This window comes from Artemia sp. Qi Xiang Cuo, chromosome 10, assembly GCF_049724085.1.
Source record: "Artemia sp. Qi Xiang Cuo chromosome 10, ASM4972408v1, whole genome shotgun sequence".
NCBI classification, from domain to species: Eukaryota; Metazoa; Arthropoda; class Branchiopoda; order Anostraca; family Artemiidae; genus Artemia; species Artemia sp. Qi Xiang Cuo.
In genome coordinates, this window is record NC_142803.1 from 36,888,617 (window position 1) to 36,908,698 (window position 20,082).

The 20,082-nt window shown below is 34.6% G+C and overlaps 1 protein-coding gene across 1 annotated transcript in view; it reads right to left on the reverse strand.

Moving 5' to 3' along the window:
* Positions 1-1,540: 1,540 nt before the first annotated feature.
* Positions 1,541-20,082, reverse strand: part of mRpL47 (mitochondrial ribosomal protein L47) — a 64,646-nt gene continuing 46,104 nt past the window's right edge. The window contains exons 4-5 of the mRNA XM_089096220.1: positions 10,188-10,347; positions 1,541-1,759 (exon numbers count right to left, since the gene is read on the reverse strand). Coding sequence (XP_088952346.1) covers positions 1,624-1,759; positions 10,188-10,347 — 296 coding nt within the window. The 3' untranslated portion in view covers positions 1,541-1,623. The remainder of the gene's footprint in view (positions 1,760-10,187; positions 10,348-20,082) is intronic.

Sequence of the window (20,082 nt, forward strand, 5' to 3'; positions counted from 1 at the left end):
TGGTCCAACTCGTAAAAACATAAAAAAATGAATATAAACACATTTTTGAAGCATTTTTCGTAACCCCATTCCCGAAAAATCCTGAATACGATCCTGGGTGATAGTATCGTTCTTGGTATCTATGACACATGTGAAATTATACAAGATGACGAATGAATCTGAACAGCTAAAGGGAAAGGTGTGGAAAAAGCGAAAACCAGAATCACATAGAATTGCAAACGAAGATGTTAGCACAACGCAATATGGAACAAGTGACATCGATAATCCCATTGAGTTCCAAACAAAAATTTTGCATAACGCATATTGAAATTGTCAAGTTCCCACCCTATCACTTCAAAATAAAAAATTACAACGATAATTGTGCTAATGCGCAATTAAAATTTTAGAGGATATGCGCAATGGAACATGCCTGATTGTTACTGAATGATATAATAACACAATAAAATCAAAAATATAATTACTGGGGGAAAGTTTGAAAAGTAGTGTTTTGGTATCTATGGTCATGCGAAAACAAAAGCTGATGAATGAATCCATACAGCTAAAAAAAGGCATGGATAAAATGTCTGAAGTAATGATGACCAAAAATGAAGCAGAACGAGATCTGCGGTTAGGAGACTTTCGATAACAAGCATCACTGCAAATAATAAATGAAAATGATGGACAATAAAACCCGCGAAAAGAAAAGAAGCGACATCGAGGATCACATCGAATCGTAAACGAAATCTGCGGTTAGAATAGTATCAACAGCGGGAATTAAAAGCAGTCTCAGGGGAACACAAATCCAATAAAATGCATGATTTTGTGAATGATAACAGGAAAAAGGTGTTTAATTCACGCCAGAATTTCTGAATTCAATTGAAAATATGGATCTGTCACGTCATACCTTACAACTAATGAATAAGACGACAATCATGCTAAGGTTACATCGAATTGTAAACAAAATCTGCGGTTAAAAGAAAAGCAAAGAAAGAAAAGAAGACGGTATCTAATCAGTGCTAATCGTACAAAAAAGTGATTTTCCTTGTTGTTCCAGGTGGGTGGCTGTAACTTTCCTGCATGGAATTTTCGACAATGGCGATTTCAATGGTATACTCGAGGTATTTTCGAGGCAAATACCCTCAATGATATTTTCCAGGTTTTTCAGAATATTTTTCGAAATTCCTATAAATTCGTATTCGTAGTAAAATTTTACCATCAAAATTAATCGAAATCATAATTATCGTTCCTAAATCAGCTTTAAGTGGGATTTTTTTTGCTTGACTTTTTTTTTCAAAAGCAGTTTTAAATTTTTGGTTACTATGGGCCGTGACTTGTTCTTTAAAAGGTGGCCTCTACTGAGGCAACCATGACTTGCAAACCTGTGAAGAGCTAGAATTTGGCAGTGTCCAGGGATTGACAGCCATCTCCCCTCCCTCCCGAATTGGGTTCTGGCAAACCTAAGGTATACGGTTACTACTGTTCAGAAGCCCTGCACTAAACGTTTTAAAATTAAGAAAATTTTTGAATTGATTTAAGTGAGCGACGGGTAAACTAGTGAATAGACAAAATAAAAATTCCCGATAAAATTTGTAACAAAATCATAGTCCTGTATAGACAAAAATGAGAAATATGATATTTAATAGATTAAATTTGCAAAACATCCTCTGTATGACGGAGCATGACTTTTTTTACATCAACTTTTGGATAGTCTCTTGCAATTGCTTCCAGATCAACTTCAGGAAAATACTCAAGGATTCTTCTGACTTGCCGGTATTGAGCCCTGAAAATAGTATTAATTAAGATGTAGATAATTTCGGAGACCACACTGCCTTTCCATGATGATAAAATAAAAGTTCAAAATAGGGATAAAATCCTTTTTAATAGACAGTGTAGAGAAAATTCACAAAACATAACAGATATTTCGGTCACATATACAGTGACCGTCATTAGTAGTGAAACTAAACTAAAACAATTTAAAACAAAAGTTTATATACGAAATCAAATAAAACTACATATTGTTTAAATCTCTAATTCTTTTCAAACTTTCAAAGCAAAGGTGGAAGCTAGCCTCTTTGGCCTTCTTGGATTCGGTTCATTAGGGTTCAATGATATAAAATTTGGACAAAGGTCAACTACATTGGGTGAATTGAACTTTACTCTGTCAGATTTTAATAAATTATCATAGATAGAGTTCATCCAAGGGCGGATCCAGGATTTTTTTTCGGGGGGGGGGGGTTACAAATTTTTGACTCAGTTTTCGACAAATTTTACTTATTTTTACCTAGGTTTTACTAATTTTCGACTTATTTTCGACTCGGTCAAAAATTTCGGGGGGGGGGGGGGTTCAAATCGGGTAACCCCTCCCCTGGATACGGCCTTAAGTTCAGCTCATATGCACCTGTATCCCGATTCAAAGCAATATTCTTGAATAAGATTTTCTTTATTTCAAGGGTTTCACGAAAATTTTGCTTTAAACCCCGATCCCTAGAAATTAAAGAGACATTCTCGAACAAAATAATATAGTCTGGAAAATTAAAAATATGTTCTGAAAGGGCTGAAGTAAATTCTTCAGACTTAGAATCTTGTTTTAAAGCCGAAGAAATAGAATCTTTATGTTGTAATAATCTCATTTCCAAACTCTGGTTAGTACGTCCCACATATAAGCTTCCGCAAGTACATGGGATCCGATACACCCCGCTTTGTTGCCCCAATAAAGTTAGATCCTTCCCAGAATTTAGAAAACTACCCAAAGTATTATTACTCTTTAAAGCTACCCTTAGACCACCGCTTTGTAAAATTCTTTTAAGTTTTTCACTTAGCCCGGGTACATATGGCAAGGGACAAAAAACATCCTTCTCCCGAGTTGTCTCCAAGACTTCCTTAGAAATCTCTAGGAACCTTTTTCCTCTTTTTAAAAAAGTCTGGTTAATTAACCATTCTGGATACATATTGCTTATTAGTAGTTTCCTTAGAAAAAACAACTCCTCCTCAACAAATTTTGGAGAGCAAATACTAAAGATCCGATCAGTTAAAGAAATGATCAAACCAATTTTTAGCTGGCGAGCGTGACCGGAACTATAAGACAAAAATCTATTGTTGTTTGTCGGTTTTCTATGAATTTTAGAATCCAGACTATTTTCATTTTTTAAAAGAAGTACATCAAGAAAAGTAAGTTTCCAATTCACTTTCAAATCAACAGAAAACATTAAATCCCCCACAAACAAATGAGATACTCCAACAATCACTTTAATTCCTGCTCCCCATAAAACCAAGCTTAAATAATTTAATCCATATATTAGCCCCAAGAAATATGTTTTAAAAAATATGAATCTAATGCAATTGTTTTAACGCTCTACATAAAAATATTAGCTAATAAAGGGGATAAAGGGCTCCCCATAGGTAAACCATTTATTTGTTCAAAATACTCCCCTCTGAATTGAAAAAATAAGAGAACTTATTGCACAACCTTGCTAAATACATAATTACAGAAACTCCCAAATCTGTTTTGCCACTAATCAAATCAGAAATTTCTTAACAGCTTTCCTTCTAGAAGAGTTTCGGCTGCTTCTACATCAATATTTGTGTACATTGATACAATGTCGAAGCTTGAAAGCAAAGAACTCAAAGAAATTTCTACTTTTTTCAGTTTTCAACCAAATTCGAAGAATTCTTAACATACGGTGTAGACAAAAGTGGTTTACAGATTGACACTAACCATTTGCTCAAAACACTTGTTGGTGACCTTGTATTTGACACAATTGGTCGTAATGCTAGGTTAGGCTTATGAATTTTGGGAAGTCCGTATAATTTAGGGCACAAGGAACTGCGTGGCAGGCATTTGTAATAAAACTGAGGTGTAATTTTTCCTTCATCCTTTAAGCACTTCAATTCGTTTTTAAACTTATTTGTTTAAAGAGTCTGTTGGATTATGCGATATGACCGCATTATTTGTCGAAAACTTTTTTAGCAATCTTTCTCTGGAAAGGCGAAAGTCATGATTGAAGTGATTTTTTCCTGTTTTTTGAATAAAAAAAAAGTGAGTTACACTAACCTTTTTTGCTATAAGAAAAAAAAAAGGTTAGTGTAAGTGACTTTTGTTTTATTCAACAAACAGGAAAAAATCACTTCAATCATGAAGGAAAAATTACACCTCAACTTTATTACAAATGCCTGCCACGCAGTTCCTTGTGCCCTAAATTATATGGACTTCCCAAAATTCATAAGCCTAACCTACCATTACGACCAATTGTGTCAAGTACAAGGTCACCAACAAGTGTTTTGAGCAAGTGGTTAGTGTCAATCTGTAAACCACTTTTGTCTCCACAAATTTCGTATATTAAGAATTCTTCGAATTTGGTTGAAAAACTGAAAAAAGTAGAAATTTCTTCGAGTTCTTTGCTTCCAAGCTTCGACATTGTGTCAATGTACACAAATATTGATGTAGAAGCAGCCGAAACTCTTCTAGAAGGAAAGCTGTTAAGAAATTTGGATTTGTTTAGTGGCAAAACAGATTTGGAAGTTTCTGTAATTGTGTATTCAGTAAGGCTGTGTAATAAGTTCTCTTATTTTTTTCAATTCAGAGGGGAATTTTTCGAACAAGTAAATGGTTTACTAATGGGGGCCCCTTTATTCCCTATATCAGCTAATATTTTTTCGCAGAATATTGGAACAATTGCGTTGGATTCATATTTTTTAAAACCTATTTTCGGGGACGGTATATGGATGACATAATTTCAGTATGGGATTATGGCGAGGAGGAATTAAAAGAATTTTTCGAACATCTTAATTGTTTGGGGGGGATTTAAATTTTACTGTTGAATTACATGAGAATGGGAAACTTCCTTTCTTAATGTTCTTCTTGTAAAAAATTAAAATAGTCTGGATTTTAAAATTTACAGAAAACCGAAAAATAACAATAGATTTTTGTCTTATAGTTCCGGTCACGCTCACCAACTAAAAATTGGTTTGATCATTTCTTTAACTGACCGGATATTTAGTATTTGCTCTCCAAAATTTTTGAGGAGGATTTGTCTTTTCTAAGGAAAATACTAATAAGCAACATGTATCCAGAATGGTTAATTAACCAGACTTTTTTAAGAAGAGGAAAAAGGTTCCTAGAGACTTCCAAGGAAGTCTTGGAGACAACTCGGGAGAACGATGTTTTTTGTTCCTTACAGAATTTTACAAAGCAATGGTCTAAGGGTAGCTTTAAAGAGTAATAATACTTTGGGTAGTTTTCTAAATTCTGGGAAGGATCTAACTTCATTTGGGCAACAAAGCAGGGTGTATCGGATCCCATGTAGTTGCGGAAGCTTATATGTGGGACGTACTAACCAGAGTTTGGAAATGAGATTATTACAAGATAAAGATTATATTTCTTCGGCTTTAAAGCAAGATTCTATGTCGGAAGAATTTAATTCAGCCCTTTCGGAACATATTTTTAATTTTCCAGACCATTTTATTTTGTTCGAGAATGTCTCTTTGATTTCTAGGAATCGGGGTTTAAAGCAAAATTTTCGTGAAACTCTTGAAATAAAGAAAATCTTATTCAAGAATATTGCTTTGAATCGGGATACAAGTGAATATGGGCTGAACTCTATCTATGATAATCTATTAAAATCTGACAGAGTAAAGTTCAATTCACCCAATGTAGTTGATCTTTGTCCAAATGTTATATCATTGAACGCTAATGAACCGAATCCAAGAAGGACAAAGAGGCTAGCTTCCGCTTTTGCTTTGAAAAGAATTAGAGATTTTAAACAATATGTAGTGTTATTTGATTTCGTATATAAACTTTTGTTTTTAAATTGTTTTAGTTTAGTTTTACTACTGATGACGGTCACTGTACACGTGACCGAAATATTTGGTATTTTTTGTGAATTTTCTATACACTGTCTATTAAGAAGGATTTTATCCCTATCTTGAACTTTTGTTTTATTAATTAAGATTTAAAGATTCACTTAAGATTTTATGAATTTAAGATTAAAGAATCTTAAAAAAGAAATGTCAACAATGTCTCGGCAATACTTAAGAATTGCGACACTGTGAGGGCTCTTTTGACCAAGAGCACTATTCAAACATGTTTTGACAAAGAAAAACCATATTGTTCAAAATAGACATCCCTTTTCAATAAGCATAAACGACACTCGAGCCGTTACAGAGAGTAGCCTCGATGTTATTTGTAAACTAAAATTAACTTTGTGATATTGTTTTTGTTGTGCTGTTGTTGATGCTATGAGAAATAAAAACACACTGCTCAAAATACAAATCGTATTCAGTAAAGCCCAAATGACGCTCTGGCCTTAAGAAGATTAAGAGGGCGGTAACCTTACTCCTATTTGCGGTAATTTATATTCGTCTTAAGTTTGACCTTGTATACTGATTTGACTTTCTGTACATTTTAGGATTCATTGAATCATCAATAGCAGCGTATGGTATGTTTATTTTTGAAGTGAGAATTCATTTTAGTTTCTGTTCATTTTGGCTTTTATTTATTTTTTGATAGTAATTTCTCTTGGTTTTAAGCTTGACTGCATGATTTTATTTCTGCTGGTCTTAATTTCTAATATTTTTTTGGAAAACTTTTTCTTTAAATTATTCTGTAGAAAAATTGCTTAAATTAACAACAAAACACCGCCAGTCGAATGTCTACTGCATAATATCTACGTTGATGGGCTACAGGATCAGCAAATCAAAGAATTCAGCTATATTCTTGGTTCTGAATTGTAATTGTTATGCTTTATACTATTCTTACAAATAAATATTATCAAATGATACTAATAATGTAGTGTCTCAGCGCAACTTACTCCTATCTATAGAGAAAAGCAGAGAAAAAAAACTACAGCAAAAGAGACAGTACCGACGATCTACAAGACAAATCCAAACAAAAATGCCTTGATCAGAGCTGCTCCTCCAGATGTCCCTCAAGTCGACCAGTTGTGAACAACTGCTATCATAGGGATGTATAACACGCCAATATTAACCTAAAGTGTCAAAACTGCCAAATAACTCTGTATTAGGCAATAGAAACTCAAATTAGAAAATCAATTAGAAAAAATCAACAAGGACGTGGTTGTTCAAATTTCCATAGGAAATAATCGAACATAACCCTGATTCTACAGGAATGCAATACCCAATAATGAAGACAATGAAACAACTAGAGCACTTAAATTCGATAAATGCAACACAAAATGAATGCTACCAATGCTTAAAAAAGGGAAAAGCTAAAACTGAATGAGGATGCTACTTTTCATGTTCGTTTCTTCTTTAAAACCAAGGTAATGTTCAATTTTTTACTTATAAAGAGTACGTAGAGTATCTAAAGACGAATTTTATAATAGGAATAAGATGTACTTAAATAAACCACCCACTTTAATGAATTATTGTTTTTTAGCAATTTTTCATTTTTGGTTACTTACTAGGTTGCAGCTACCAATACAACCTAGATTTTATTAAATAACAAAGTCTTTATGAAATTTAAACATAAATGCTATCCAATTCAGAGTAGTTCCTTTGGGCAGCTACACTCTGATGGAGATGTTGTTCCACTCTTCGTGTCAGCGCTGAAAGTCTTCAACCGTTATGGTCTTCAAAACGTCTGCTACAACCTTTTGGATGGTTTCTAAAGTTCCAAAATGCCAATCATTTTGGTCACTTCAAAGGGGCACTGGATTTTAATTTCCGTTGAAAGGGCCCTTTCCCGATATTCTAGGATCATTGGTTCGATACGATCACCTCTGGGACAAACAAACACGCGTCCGCGATCTTTCTTCTGGCAAAAAATTCAAAATTCCATATCGTTGAAGATGAGAGCTTGAAATCTCTACAGTGGGGTCCTCTGATACGATGAACCCTATGGTGTGATTTTCATGGAGATTCCTTGACTTTTAGGGGGCATTTCTCTCCTTTTTCAAAAATCAGGGAAACTGTCTTGGGTTCGTAGCCTTTGATGGGTAAAACTAAACTTAATGAATCTTGTATATTTGGAATCAGCATAAAAAACTAATATTTTTATATATCTATTCATATCCAAATTTTGTTTTTTAGAGTTTCGGTTACCATTGAGATATTCCGTGACGCACAACGAAAACCCAGCTTCACTAATCGCAGTCTCACAAATCGCGTAGTTAACGGAATGAGTACAAACTCGAATTGAGCTATGGAAGGCTACCGATAAACGTTTTTTCTCAAGGATAACAGCACAGGGTTTTCAAATCACTCGTAGTATCGCCAGTCTCATTAATTTTCTACCACATCTCGTAACAAGTATGCATATTATATACTAAACAGTGCTTGTTACTGCTTACCATAGCTATCTGCAATAAAGGTGTACAGACTGTTGAAAAGTTTTCAAAATACTACTTACCATACCTATAGCAATTTTTTTTTGCAAATTTAGATGCTGTCAGTGGCACAGCCTACTTAAAGGGAAGAATTTCACAAGAAATATCAAATATTTAAATATAGTGAGTCAGATCAAAATTGTAGTAAAATTCAAAATTCAGTAAAACTCGGAATTCTCTTAAAAAAAAAAAAATATATAGAAAAATAAATAAATAACTGAATTAAAAATGATGATACAATAATAAAATATAAAAGAAAAATAATAATATAAAATATAAAAGAAAAATAATAATAACCAATCCAGTCTCCATCACTCATAACTAAAATAACTAAGGGTATTAACTTGAAACTTCTATGGAGTGTTCAGGGGGGGGGGGGTAATGAACTAAATCAAAATACACTACGTGCATTCAGGTTCTCAAAAAGGTGTGTATGCAATACCTCAGGGACAGCTATGGGCATTGAGATGACATTTCTCAGGAACGGCTAAGGGTATTAAGTTGAAACTTTCAGGGAATGTTGAAGGGTAATAAACTTTGGTACCTAAAAACCAACAGAAATCAGTCAAAAAACTTTCCAGAAAAGATATTTTTCAAAGAAAAGTAAAGAGCCTATCAAAACCTGGGACGTTCAGAAATAATGTCCTATAGTCGTTCAAACTTAAAATGGCCCGAAATAACTGAAAACCAAATATATGTTGATGAAATGAAAGTTTAATAAACATGAAATATATTTTAAACGTTTTTTATAATTACAAGAATCAAAAATCGGAAAATCTGTTCAATATAATCTTAAATCACTGAGATTCCCAGGAATTGACGCAATTATTTATTAAGCATTCACTTTATTTACATCAGTTCTTTTCACTCAATTTGATTAATGTAGTCAATGATATTTTGAAAAATTGAACCACACTGTTTAAAATGCATATAGTTTTCAATCTAACACAAACAACGCAAAAGTCATTAGATGGTTAAGGGCGGGAGGGGGGAAGTGATTCAATTGCCTAACTCCTGATTGTAGTAACTTCGGTTCATGTTAAGTTTGACTAATTTTACTAATTGTAATTTATACTTGTCTTAGGAGTTATTCATTCATCTATACTAGAATCTGCAGTTTCTACGTTTGATGTGATTATTTACTTTAATTTTAGTTGTTTCGGGGTTTTATTTATTCTTTGATAGTAATTTCTGGCTGTTTTAAGTTTGAATTATTGCAGGACTTTATTTCTGGTCGTCTTAAGTTTTAATATGGCTCTTTACTTTCCTTTGGAAAACTTCTTTTCGGAAAGTTTTTTTTTAATTAATTGAAATATGAGAATCAATAGACACAGGGCGAAGAGGCCTATAAACACTTTCATGTCCCACGTGTGATTTAGAAGACAATGTCAATACATCATTATTTTGTCCCTGGATGCTCGTATAAATGTTTTTGATATCTCACAATCTTACTTTTTCTTTAATGCCTTCAAAATATCCAAATTTTGAATGGTTTTCACAACCCAAGGTCTCAGTCAAATTTTAGGAGACATGTGAGTATCAATCTGTAAATAACTTGCAAGATTTGAACATGAGTCAAATACAAGCTTTAGTCCACAAATTCGTTCCTCTTTCATACGAAAATAATAAATAAATACAATCGAAGTCAGATACACATGTCTAAAATCTTAGCAGATGTAAGAGGTGGAATGATAGGCCTAGGAGGTCGACACTTACAAAAATTACCTTATTACCGAAACTTCATTTATTTTCTTCTGTTTCTCAAAACCTCTTCACGGAATGAGGATGAGCACTGGGGGAAATCTCTAGAATATCTCCTGTTTGCAGGTCTGGTTAAAGTGTTACAATTACAGGAAAAGAACATACCTATATTCTTGCAACATTTCCTTCCTTCGTTTTTCTAAAAGCTTTCTTCTAAAAATTATTATTGCTTTTTCATCTTCCGGATAAGGCCCAGGTTTTCTGAAAGTTTTATTCACTTTTTGCGGTACAGCGTGTTCTGTGTACTTGTAGAAATCTTCAACGCCTATAAAACGAAAAGGATACATTGAATTTCTGTCAAATTTGAATGAGAGTTCATCCCGCCAACACCCAGTTATAAGAATATATGACGTGCAATTCCTCTTCCCTTTTGAACTTACTTTTGACAGTTGCCCTTGCATAGTTCCTGTCCATATCTAATAAAAGAATTTTTTTATTATATTGGGAAAAAACAAAAATGGGTAATTGAGTGGTATATTTCACTCTTTTTTTTTGTTTTTTACTTTACTTCTTTCTTATAATGTAATTTACAGAAATGAGGCTGAAAAGTAGACGCCATTTGAGTCTCATAACTGCTAAACATTGATTTATAAGGTTTTAAATGACTTAGCAAAATGTGTCTTACATTTGAAAAAAAAAAAAAATCATGAAATCGCTTCTTAACAAGCTCACATGTAGGAGGCAAGCTCAATGCAACCTTGTAATTGCAATTTTAAACCGGTGATTTTGCTTGAATCAGGCAAAATGGAGGTTTATATTGCGAGCTGAAATCATCCTTTATTGTGAATTATATAAAAAAAAAGTTTTAAAATTTCCCATGAAAACATTTCCCTCTCAAAGAAAATTCTCCATGGAAAATCCACCACCCCCCTGCAGAAAAAGCCTCCCAAAAAATTTTCGTGCGTATCAAATTAAAATACTCTATGTAGACAACGGGCATAACTTACAGCCCTTTCCCCAGAGGTTTGTGGGAGGTTATGTAATACCCAGAGGCATAGTCATTGGACTTTTACACTACGCTGAATAAATTTTGATCGGATATCTCAAAATTTTGATCGGATGTCTTTCAGGAAAAAAAGGGGCGTGGGCGGGAAGCTAGCAGCCCTCCAGTCTTTTTAGTCACTTAGAAACGGCACAAGAACTTTGGATTACTGTCCGACAGAACCTTCTTCAGTGCATCCACAAATACCAATAATACCACCTAGGTAAGTGAAGCTATCCATATGATCAATCTCCTCATTACCCAGCATAACCTCTTCGCCGTCACTTATTCTCAGTCTGAGCGACTTAGCCTTCTTAACATTAATTTTCAAACCTATTCTTCCACTCTGAACTCTCAAAACATCCAAAAAATTATTCCTTTTGATAAAATTTTCATCTAGGACACTCACATCTTTAGCAAAATCTAAGAGTAGGAGACTTTTAACTTCCCGTTTGATTCCAGGCTCTCTCATAGCCTTTGACCCTTTGTATTAGCACTAAGTCAATCAAATGATTCATGAAAATTCTAAAAAACACAACCCTGCTTAACTCTTGATTCAGCACGATACCAGCAAGGATAAAACTTTCATTAAAGCTCTAATATCGGCTGCATCAAAAACTTGCTAACAATCTATAAAACTGAGGACTAATAGGGTCTGATGACTAGAAACTGTTCAATTATTTATCAACGAGTGCAAATTTGGTTAGCATATTCTCTCCCCTTCCAAAAACCACACTCTTCTTTCCTTGAAATTTTAAATGCAGCATGTCTATGGTTCTATCTACAGCATCTCTAAGTCTAAAAACTATCATCAAACTAAGTAAATTATGTCCTACAGAAACAAAGCTAACGCCTCTATAATTACCACTTTCACTATAAAACCATTATTATAGATGGGTTTAATTAATCTTTTCCTAAAATCGTTAGGTACGTCCCACTTTCAAAAATAATATTCGTAATCTTCAGTAATTTGTCTCTAACTGCATAAATCTTCCTTGACTTCCAAGGCGCCAAAACTTTTCCCCCGTCTTCTATATCATTTCCTGTAACTTTATCAAGATTTAGCACATTCTCGAATTGTTCTGCTCATCCCTTTTTAAACGTTTCTTTATCACTAATTACGGCCCCATTCCTATCTTTAACCGGGACAATTCCAGATTGACTATTCCCTCTCAATTTGTTAACATGCTAACATTTTACTATTATACAAACTGGCTGCGTCTTCAAGATGTTCATCCATTTTATCCATGGCCTTCGCTTCACACCTCCTTAATTCATATTTTAATGTTTTCTCTACTTTCCTTATATTCATAAATTTTTTTCATTAGATCTATCGCTCAAATACTTCTCGTAAAAGTCCCTTTATTTTCACTACTAGATTTAAAACTGTTTTACCAATATTTCTAGCCGTGTTTCTAACTTTCCTTCCTAAGAAACCGCCTGCTATTTCACAAACTATTTTCCAAAAATCATTCCATCCATTTCCTACATTGTCAAGTTTTAGACTCTCTAGTTAAATATTCGACAGTTCCTGGAAAATTTCCATTAAATTATCATCCTGGAGTCTATCAACATCATAACTTCCCGAAAGTTAGTTACCCTTTCTAAATTTTAGCTTTGAACAACCCTAGGCAGTACAAGATGGCAACCTTTACTATTAACATCAATAGCAGTCCTCCTACACACCCTAGTATCTTGTACCGATCCTTCCAGTCTTCGGTTTGCAACAGCATAATCAATAGGGTTGGCCCTCTTGCCATCATGGGCCATTTTATGATTAACTTATGGGCCATTTTATGACCATATTAAATTATAAAAACAAACAAGTTTTTTCATCTGAAAATATGGAGCAGCATTGAAACTTCAAACAAACAGAAATTATTATGTATATGAGGGGTGTTGTCCTCTCCTCAACACATGGCTCTTCAAGGTAAAGTTTTTTAGTACTTAAAAAAAGCTTTTTATAGTTATAATTAAACGACCCTTGCGGTTCAGGAGTCGTTCATAAAAAATAGGACAAAATTCAAACTTTAGCGCACAGAGCGAGATGTTGAGGAGGGGACAACACCCCTAACACACGTAATAAGTCATGACAGTTTTAAGTTTTTCACCTCCATGGAAAAATCCCCCCTCCCGATGGAAATATTTCCTAAACAATTCAATCCCGGTAAAAATTCACCATGGACAATAAGCTTTAACATGTCCATGCGTAAAATTTAGTCGACAAAGAGAAAGCAAGACATAAAAAAATTTAGCATAGAAATTCTGTTAAATTCCCCCAATGAAAAATTTTCCCGAAAAAGTTCACCCCCTGGAAACTTCCCTCCCCCTGAAACATCTTCCCAGCCGAAAATCCCCCCCCCAATTTTAATCGGGCGAATTTGGGAAACAAGTGGCGTGGGAGGGGGCCTAGTTGCCCTCCAATCATGTTGGTCACCTACAAAGAGCACTAGAAATTTTAATTTCCGTTCGAATGTGCCCTCTCCCAATATTTTAGGACCACCGGGTCGATACGATCACCCCTGGGAAAAAGGAGCAAAAAACAAACAAAACCCAGATAAACACGCATCCGTGATCTTTCTTCTGGCAACAAATACAAAATTCCAAGGAGCTTGAAATCTCTACAATAGGGTTCTCTGATACACTGAATCTGATGGTGTGATTTTCATTAAGATTCTTTGATTTTTAGGAAGCGTTTCCTCCTTTTTCGAAAAACAGCAGTTTTCTCAGGCTCGTAGCCTTTTATGGGTAACACTAAGCTTAATGAAACTTGTATATTTGGAATTAGCCTAATAAGCCGATTCTTTTGATATATCTATTGGTATCACAATTCTGTTCTTTAGAGTTTCGCTTACTAGTGAGCCGCATCTCTCCTTACTTACAGTTCATTGCCACGAACTGTTTGATGCTGTATTGGTTATAACTAGCTTGTTATACCTACAAAATTGTAGCAGTCTACAACCGTTACTGGTTTCTTTTCCTAAACGGATTTATCTTTGCTAAGATACCATCTATCCTTGTTTCTAACAACTTGGCCATTAAAATTTCCAAATAAAAATAAGACATTTCTATCCAGGATCCTATGTACTTGTTCCTATAGCTGCAAGTAAAATTCATCCGAGTCACTACTATCTCATTAGTCGGTTCTATAGGGGCATAAATTACTAAGACTATTTTGTCATAAAATGAGCAGCTAGCATCCTATTATCCTTCTCCACCCTTCTCAACCTAATCAAGACTTAGCAGCTTCCTAGTCATTATGGGCCATACGCCCTGCCTATGCACCCCATCCTTCCTGCCCAACTAAAAAAAATTCCATGCCAGATAATTTCATTTTTTCTACACCTGGAATATAAGTTTCTGAAACTCATACCAAGTCCATTTCAAAACGTCTAAAACCGACAGTCAAAATGTTAATGCGATAGCTGTTTTTTTTTTTAAACTTTGTAACATATGCAACGCTGTATCATTGTAACATATACGTGTTAGATAATCACATACTAGATTACCTGGGGATTTTCCTTGTTATATTTGTATAATTCAAATAGCAAAATCATAAGTGAGCAAAATAAGAACCTTGATTTTTTCTTCTAAAATTGATAAATCTAAGCCGTTAGAGTTGCCATAATTTCCTTATTCTCGGTGCTTAAAATCTGACTCATCCCCTTGCTCGGTCCTCTTTAGGCTATTTTCAAAGCAAAGAATAAGCTTAAAGATCTCAAGGTATATTGGTTTAACATGAAGGTTAAAACAGTGCCTGTCATATGCAGCCTTCCGCAGCATTTACTTCACTCAGATTCAGTCTGATGTCAATTATTTCGCTTTAGTAATCATAAACATTAAAATCCGCTATAAACGGAACAGATTTTTACAAAATAAAGCACCAGTAGCCTTGAAGTGTTTCAACCTATCACTAGTTAAACTACCACAAAAGTCTTCTATAATATCATTATATGTAATTTTATATATACTTAAAGATTACGACAATTTGGTTTTCAGCCAAACACTTTTAAACAAAGCACACCGTTAAATCGCTACTGTTACATTATCTGAATTTGAAATTTCCCCAATCACAAGATTTACTAAATTATAATACTAGACTGAAGACAAACGCCTCCATCGACTGACATGGTACTTGACAATCAAATGTTACCTAGATTACGTCAGTTTCTCAGTGCGGGTTTGTTCATAGATACTTCGTTGTCATATTTAGCTAAATAGTTTTAAAGCTTATTGAATTCAAAGTTACAGTTATTTTTTTGTATTTAAAAAGTCTTAGTGACATACGGATTTATTTTATTTAAATATTATTCTTTTCCTACAATACACAAATCCATCTATAATGTTGATGTCAATTGTCAGTGGCGGTTATAAGCCTGGCCAGGAGAGGCAGCTGCCCCACCCCCGTTTTTCTTACATCTGACATTAAATTTTTTTTTTTTTTTTGTATTTTTAGACTCCTATGGTAGCCTATACCTTGCCCCATCAGATTATGAGGCCTAAAATGGCCACTGCCTAATGTGCTAATGCTTTATGATAGAAACAAATATATACAAGCCTGCCGCTTACCAAGAGCCGAGGCCCGGGAGAAGCCTGGGCCCCCAGTACTATATGTATAAGAACAATAGACTTTTCTCTAATTATTAGAGAAATAATAATTCTCTAATAATTAGAGAAAAGTCTATTGTTCTTATACATATAGTACTGGGAGCCCAGGCTTCTCCCGGGCCTCGACTCTTGGTAAGCGGCAGGCTTGTATATATTTGTTTCTATCATAAAGCATTAGCACAATAGTCGCGTTATTTTTTAGTTTTCAGCCATTAGGTGTCATATCAGCCATTCCAATTGAATTAAGAAACTCGGGCGGAAATTCAATTCTTCCTTCCTGTTAATGCATCAAAGAACCATCCATTTTATAGGATTTGTTCTCTCTTGGGACTCATTGTGATTCTCGCTGTTGCTTCTCTTCTAACTGCAGATTTCTTTTACGATTCAATGTAATCATCCATGTTGCGTATATTCTATATCGTACATCTTTGTCCATTATTTTCGTTACGGATTCGTTGTGATGCTTATTGTTGCATATCTTCAAGCTGCAGATATCGTTGCGCTTTATGTTCGTGTACCATTACCCCAGACATTTTCCCATGCCTTTTGCCTTAGCTGTTCGGATTCATCCAGTCATGTATACTTTTGCATGACGTCATATATACCAAAAAACCTCTTTCCCTGCTTTCTGTTCTTTGAAACATCTAAAGTACGCATTGGGATAGTCACAGTTCTATTCTTTAGTTTCTAGTCACAGAGGGGGGGGGGGCAAATCAGCAATTTTAGTTGAACTAAGAAATTCTAACGCGAATTCAATTCCTCCTTCCTGTTTATTCTTTACATACTCTAAAATAACACGTTACTTATTCTATTGCAATTTCTGAAATATCTAAGACATATGTCATCTCGTATAAATTTGCACATGTCATAGATACTAAAAATTAATTCTCCTTTCCCTTTTATCCTTCACAGACTCACACATGCCAAACTAACACGTTCCTTCATTCCATGTAATTTTGCTTTGTCTTTTAGCTGCAAATTTCTTTGTGCAACATTTTTGTTTACAATTCAATGTGATTTTGTTGTTTTTCGTTCCATGCCTTTTTCTTTAGCTGTTTAGAGCAGTTTGTCATGTTGTGTAATTTTGCATGTGTTATAGATAGCCTACTAAAAACGATACGACCACTGGCCGAGGAAAATGACGTACATTAAATACACTCTGACATGATTCCCCCCCCCCCCGAATTTAGGCTCTAAACAAATTTTATCAAACTTGTGACCTCTCTAGATCGTTTTTTTTTCAGAACAGAAAATCCCAGGGCGTCAATTTAAAAAATGCCGTTTTCAAGAAAGCAAAAATTGTCAACACATAAATTTATCAATACATAAATACATACACAGTTGCTTGTTTAAAGATAAATATTTTTTAGACAAATAACTGACGAAAATTGAACTTTCTTGTTGTACTTTCTTGTTAGTAGATTATAAGGATGGAAACAACCATCATATACAACCCAATGGGTTTCCCCAATGACTGTTGAAAGATTATGTAAGCGATATTTTGATTAATAAATTATTTTTCTCTCTCTCTCTCTTGAACCTAAGCTGTCACTGTAGTGTAGTGGGTGACGATACTCACTTTGAGGATCAAAAGCCTAGAGGAATTTTGAAGAATCTTATTTGTACATGGACCCTTAGAAGAAGAGCCGATTTTGATTTAGAATAAAAATTTTTAAACACCACTTTACACACAGGAAATCTGAGTTTCCTGTAAGTTTTGTTATGTTTACATACGAGTTATCACCAAGAACGCCTGTAATTCAAACTTACCTCCTGCAAGGCACTCAAAGAATAGTGACCCCCAGGGTGCCAATTTAAAAAAAAAAATATAGCCATTTTCAAAAAAAAATTATAAATACATAGATTTATAAACACTTACAAAGTTGCTCGTTTAAAGATAAAGATTTGTATGGACTAATAAATGACAGAAATCAAACTTTCTTCCAATCGAAATAAAATACCGGATTTTAAATTTAAATGTAAAAAATTGAATTGAGCCTAAGCTGTCATTGTAGCGTAGTGGGGGACGATAGTCATAACTCAACAGCCTACAAGACTTATTAAGAATCTTATTTGTACATAAATCCTAAGAAAAAGAGCCACTTTTGATTTAGAATAAAATTTTTAAACACCACTTTATATAGAGGAAGTATGAGTTCCTTGTACATTTCTATAGCCTATGTTTGCATACTAGTTATCACCCAGAAAGGTTTTTGACAGGACAATGAATGAGACCGTGTTGCCACCCTGGCCTGGAATAATTTACTAAATCTGAAAGAAAAAATTTACTAAATCGCATCTGTTTTTACTAAATGCTCCAAAAAACTATTGTGCGTGCGGCTACCACCGCACGCGCACCATCAAGCATCGATTTTTACTATAGGAGGATAATCAATAGAATTTTCACAATCTTTTTCATTTTTTCTTCTTTCTTTCTCTTTTCGTCTTTTTTTTTGTCTTTTCCTCTTTTCTTCCGTTTTCATAGTATGATAGAAAATTCCGGAAACCTATAAGTTCAAAAATCGTTTTTTTTTTTTTTGGATGTACTACTGGATAAGCTTCATATTCCAGATGCGGTGTATGCAAGACGTCAAACAATAGTCTGGAATCTTGGATTCTAGAAATTCTTTTGGCGAAGCCCTGCTTTAAATCAATCAATGGTCTTCAGGTCCTAAAATTCAGATATATTGAAAAAGTCTCGAGAGTCTGTGAAAATTTTCTGAAAATAAATTAAGCCGCCATACCAGTCCAAAGCGAGTGTTAAGAAGAAGCTTTTTAGAGATTTTTAAACGCTAGGGTTGACGCGAAAACGCAAAAATGAGAGCAATAGTAGCCATAATATCTAACGTAATCAAAATCAGATTTTGTAATGAATGGACCCTAATTTTATTTCCCTGAATTCATGGAAAATAACAAAAGTTTTGTTTACTATAAATCCTGACTTTTTAGTAGAGTTTTGGAAATTTACTAGATCCTCTAAATTTACTAGATTTTTCTTTTAACTAGATCTAGTAAAATACTACTGACGGTTAGCCCTCAAGTTAAATAGAGCCAAGAGCCACAGTTTTACGCTGACGATATTGGCCTCAGGCAGGTCTTTACTGTAATGAGTTTTTATTCTTTTTTTATCATTCAGAAAAATGGTATGAACACTTCATCTTTTATTTCAGTACAAAAACGAATCTCAAAAGCTGATAACTTAAAAATAATTAAGTATGTAAAGTTAATTCCTCTAAATTTAATACGATCTATAAACCTTACTCCTTTTGTAGGGTAGCACATTCTCTTCTATCGCATTGATTATACTAGAGTACTGCTTTCATTTAGCGAGTCATAGGCAGCGCAATAGCGCTGCCTAAGTAAAGAACGATGTTGGCATAATGTATTATTATTTTTTTTTTTCCATACCAGGGCACTCCGTATCGAAGGAGTTGTCGTAGAAATTTCGAAAAGGGCTCATTAGATTGGGAATTGGAACGGATAGTGCCTTTTTTAATAGTCGAAAGTGATTGGAGGGCACCTAGCCCCCCCCCCCACGCCCATCATTCCCCCAAACACATCCAATCAACATTTTGAGTTGCTGTTTTGTTCAGCGTAGCTGATTTCCAGACAGAAAATACGTTTTTGAGGAGGACACTCCCCCATAAACCTCGGGGCAAGGGTTTTAAGTTATGCCCTGAGGGCACACAAGAACGATGTTCGCCCTATGTACTATTTATTAAATTTTTTTTCCTTTAGAGGAGGGCACTTCGTATCGAAGAAGTTGTCGTAGAAACTTCGAAAAGGGCTCACTCAATTGGAAATTGGAGTGGCTTGTGCCCTTTTTAATAGTCGAAAGTGATTGGAAGGCAATAAACACCCCTTCCAAGCCCACCATTTCCCGAAACACATCCAATCAAAATTTTTAGATAGCCATTTTGTTCAGCGCAGTTGATTTCCAGATAGAAGTTATGTTTTTGAGGAGGACACTCCCCCATAGCCTTCAGGGCAAGGGTAGTAATTTATTCCTTGGGGGCATATAAGGTTTTTTATAGAAGGCGTTGTCGTAGAAACTTCAAAAAAGGCTCATTCGAAGTTCAAAACACATCCAATCAAAATTTTGAGATAGCCATTTTATTCAACGTAGTTTTAAGTTCTGTAAATTAGGTTTTTGAGGATAAAACCCCCTCACAGCCCTCAGGGCAAGGGCTGTAAGTATTTCTGGACATTATGAAAGCATTCGACTCTGTTGACCATAGTGTATTATTATCAAAATTAGAGCATGCCGGTATTCGTGGTAATTTTCATAGTTTGATTTTGTCTTTATTGAGTGGAAGGAAACAGTGTGTTGGGGTTGGGAGTGTTCATTCTGATTATATGAATGTGAGATGTGGAGTACCACAGGGTTCTGTGCTTGGACCCTTGTTGTTT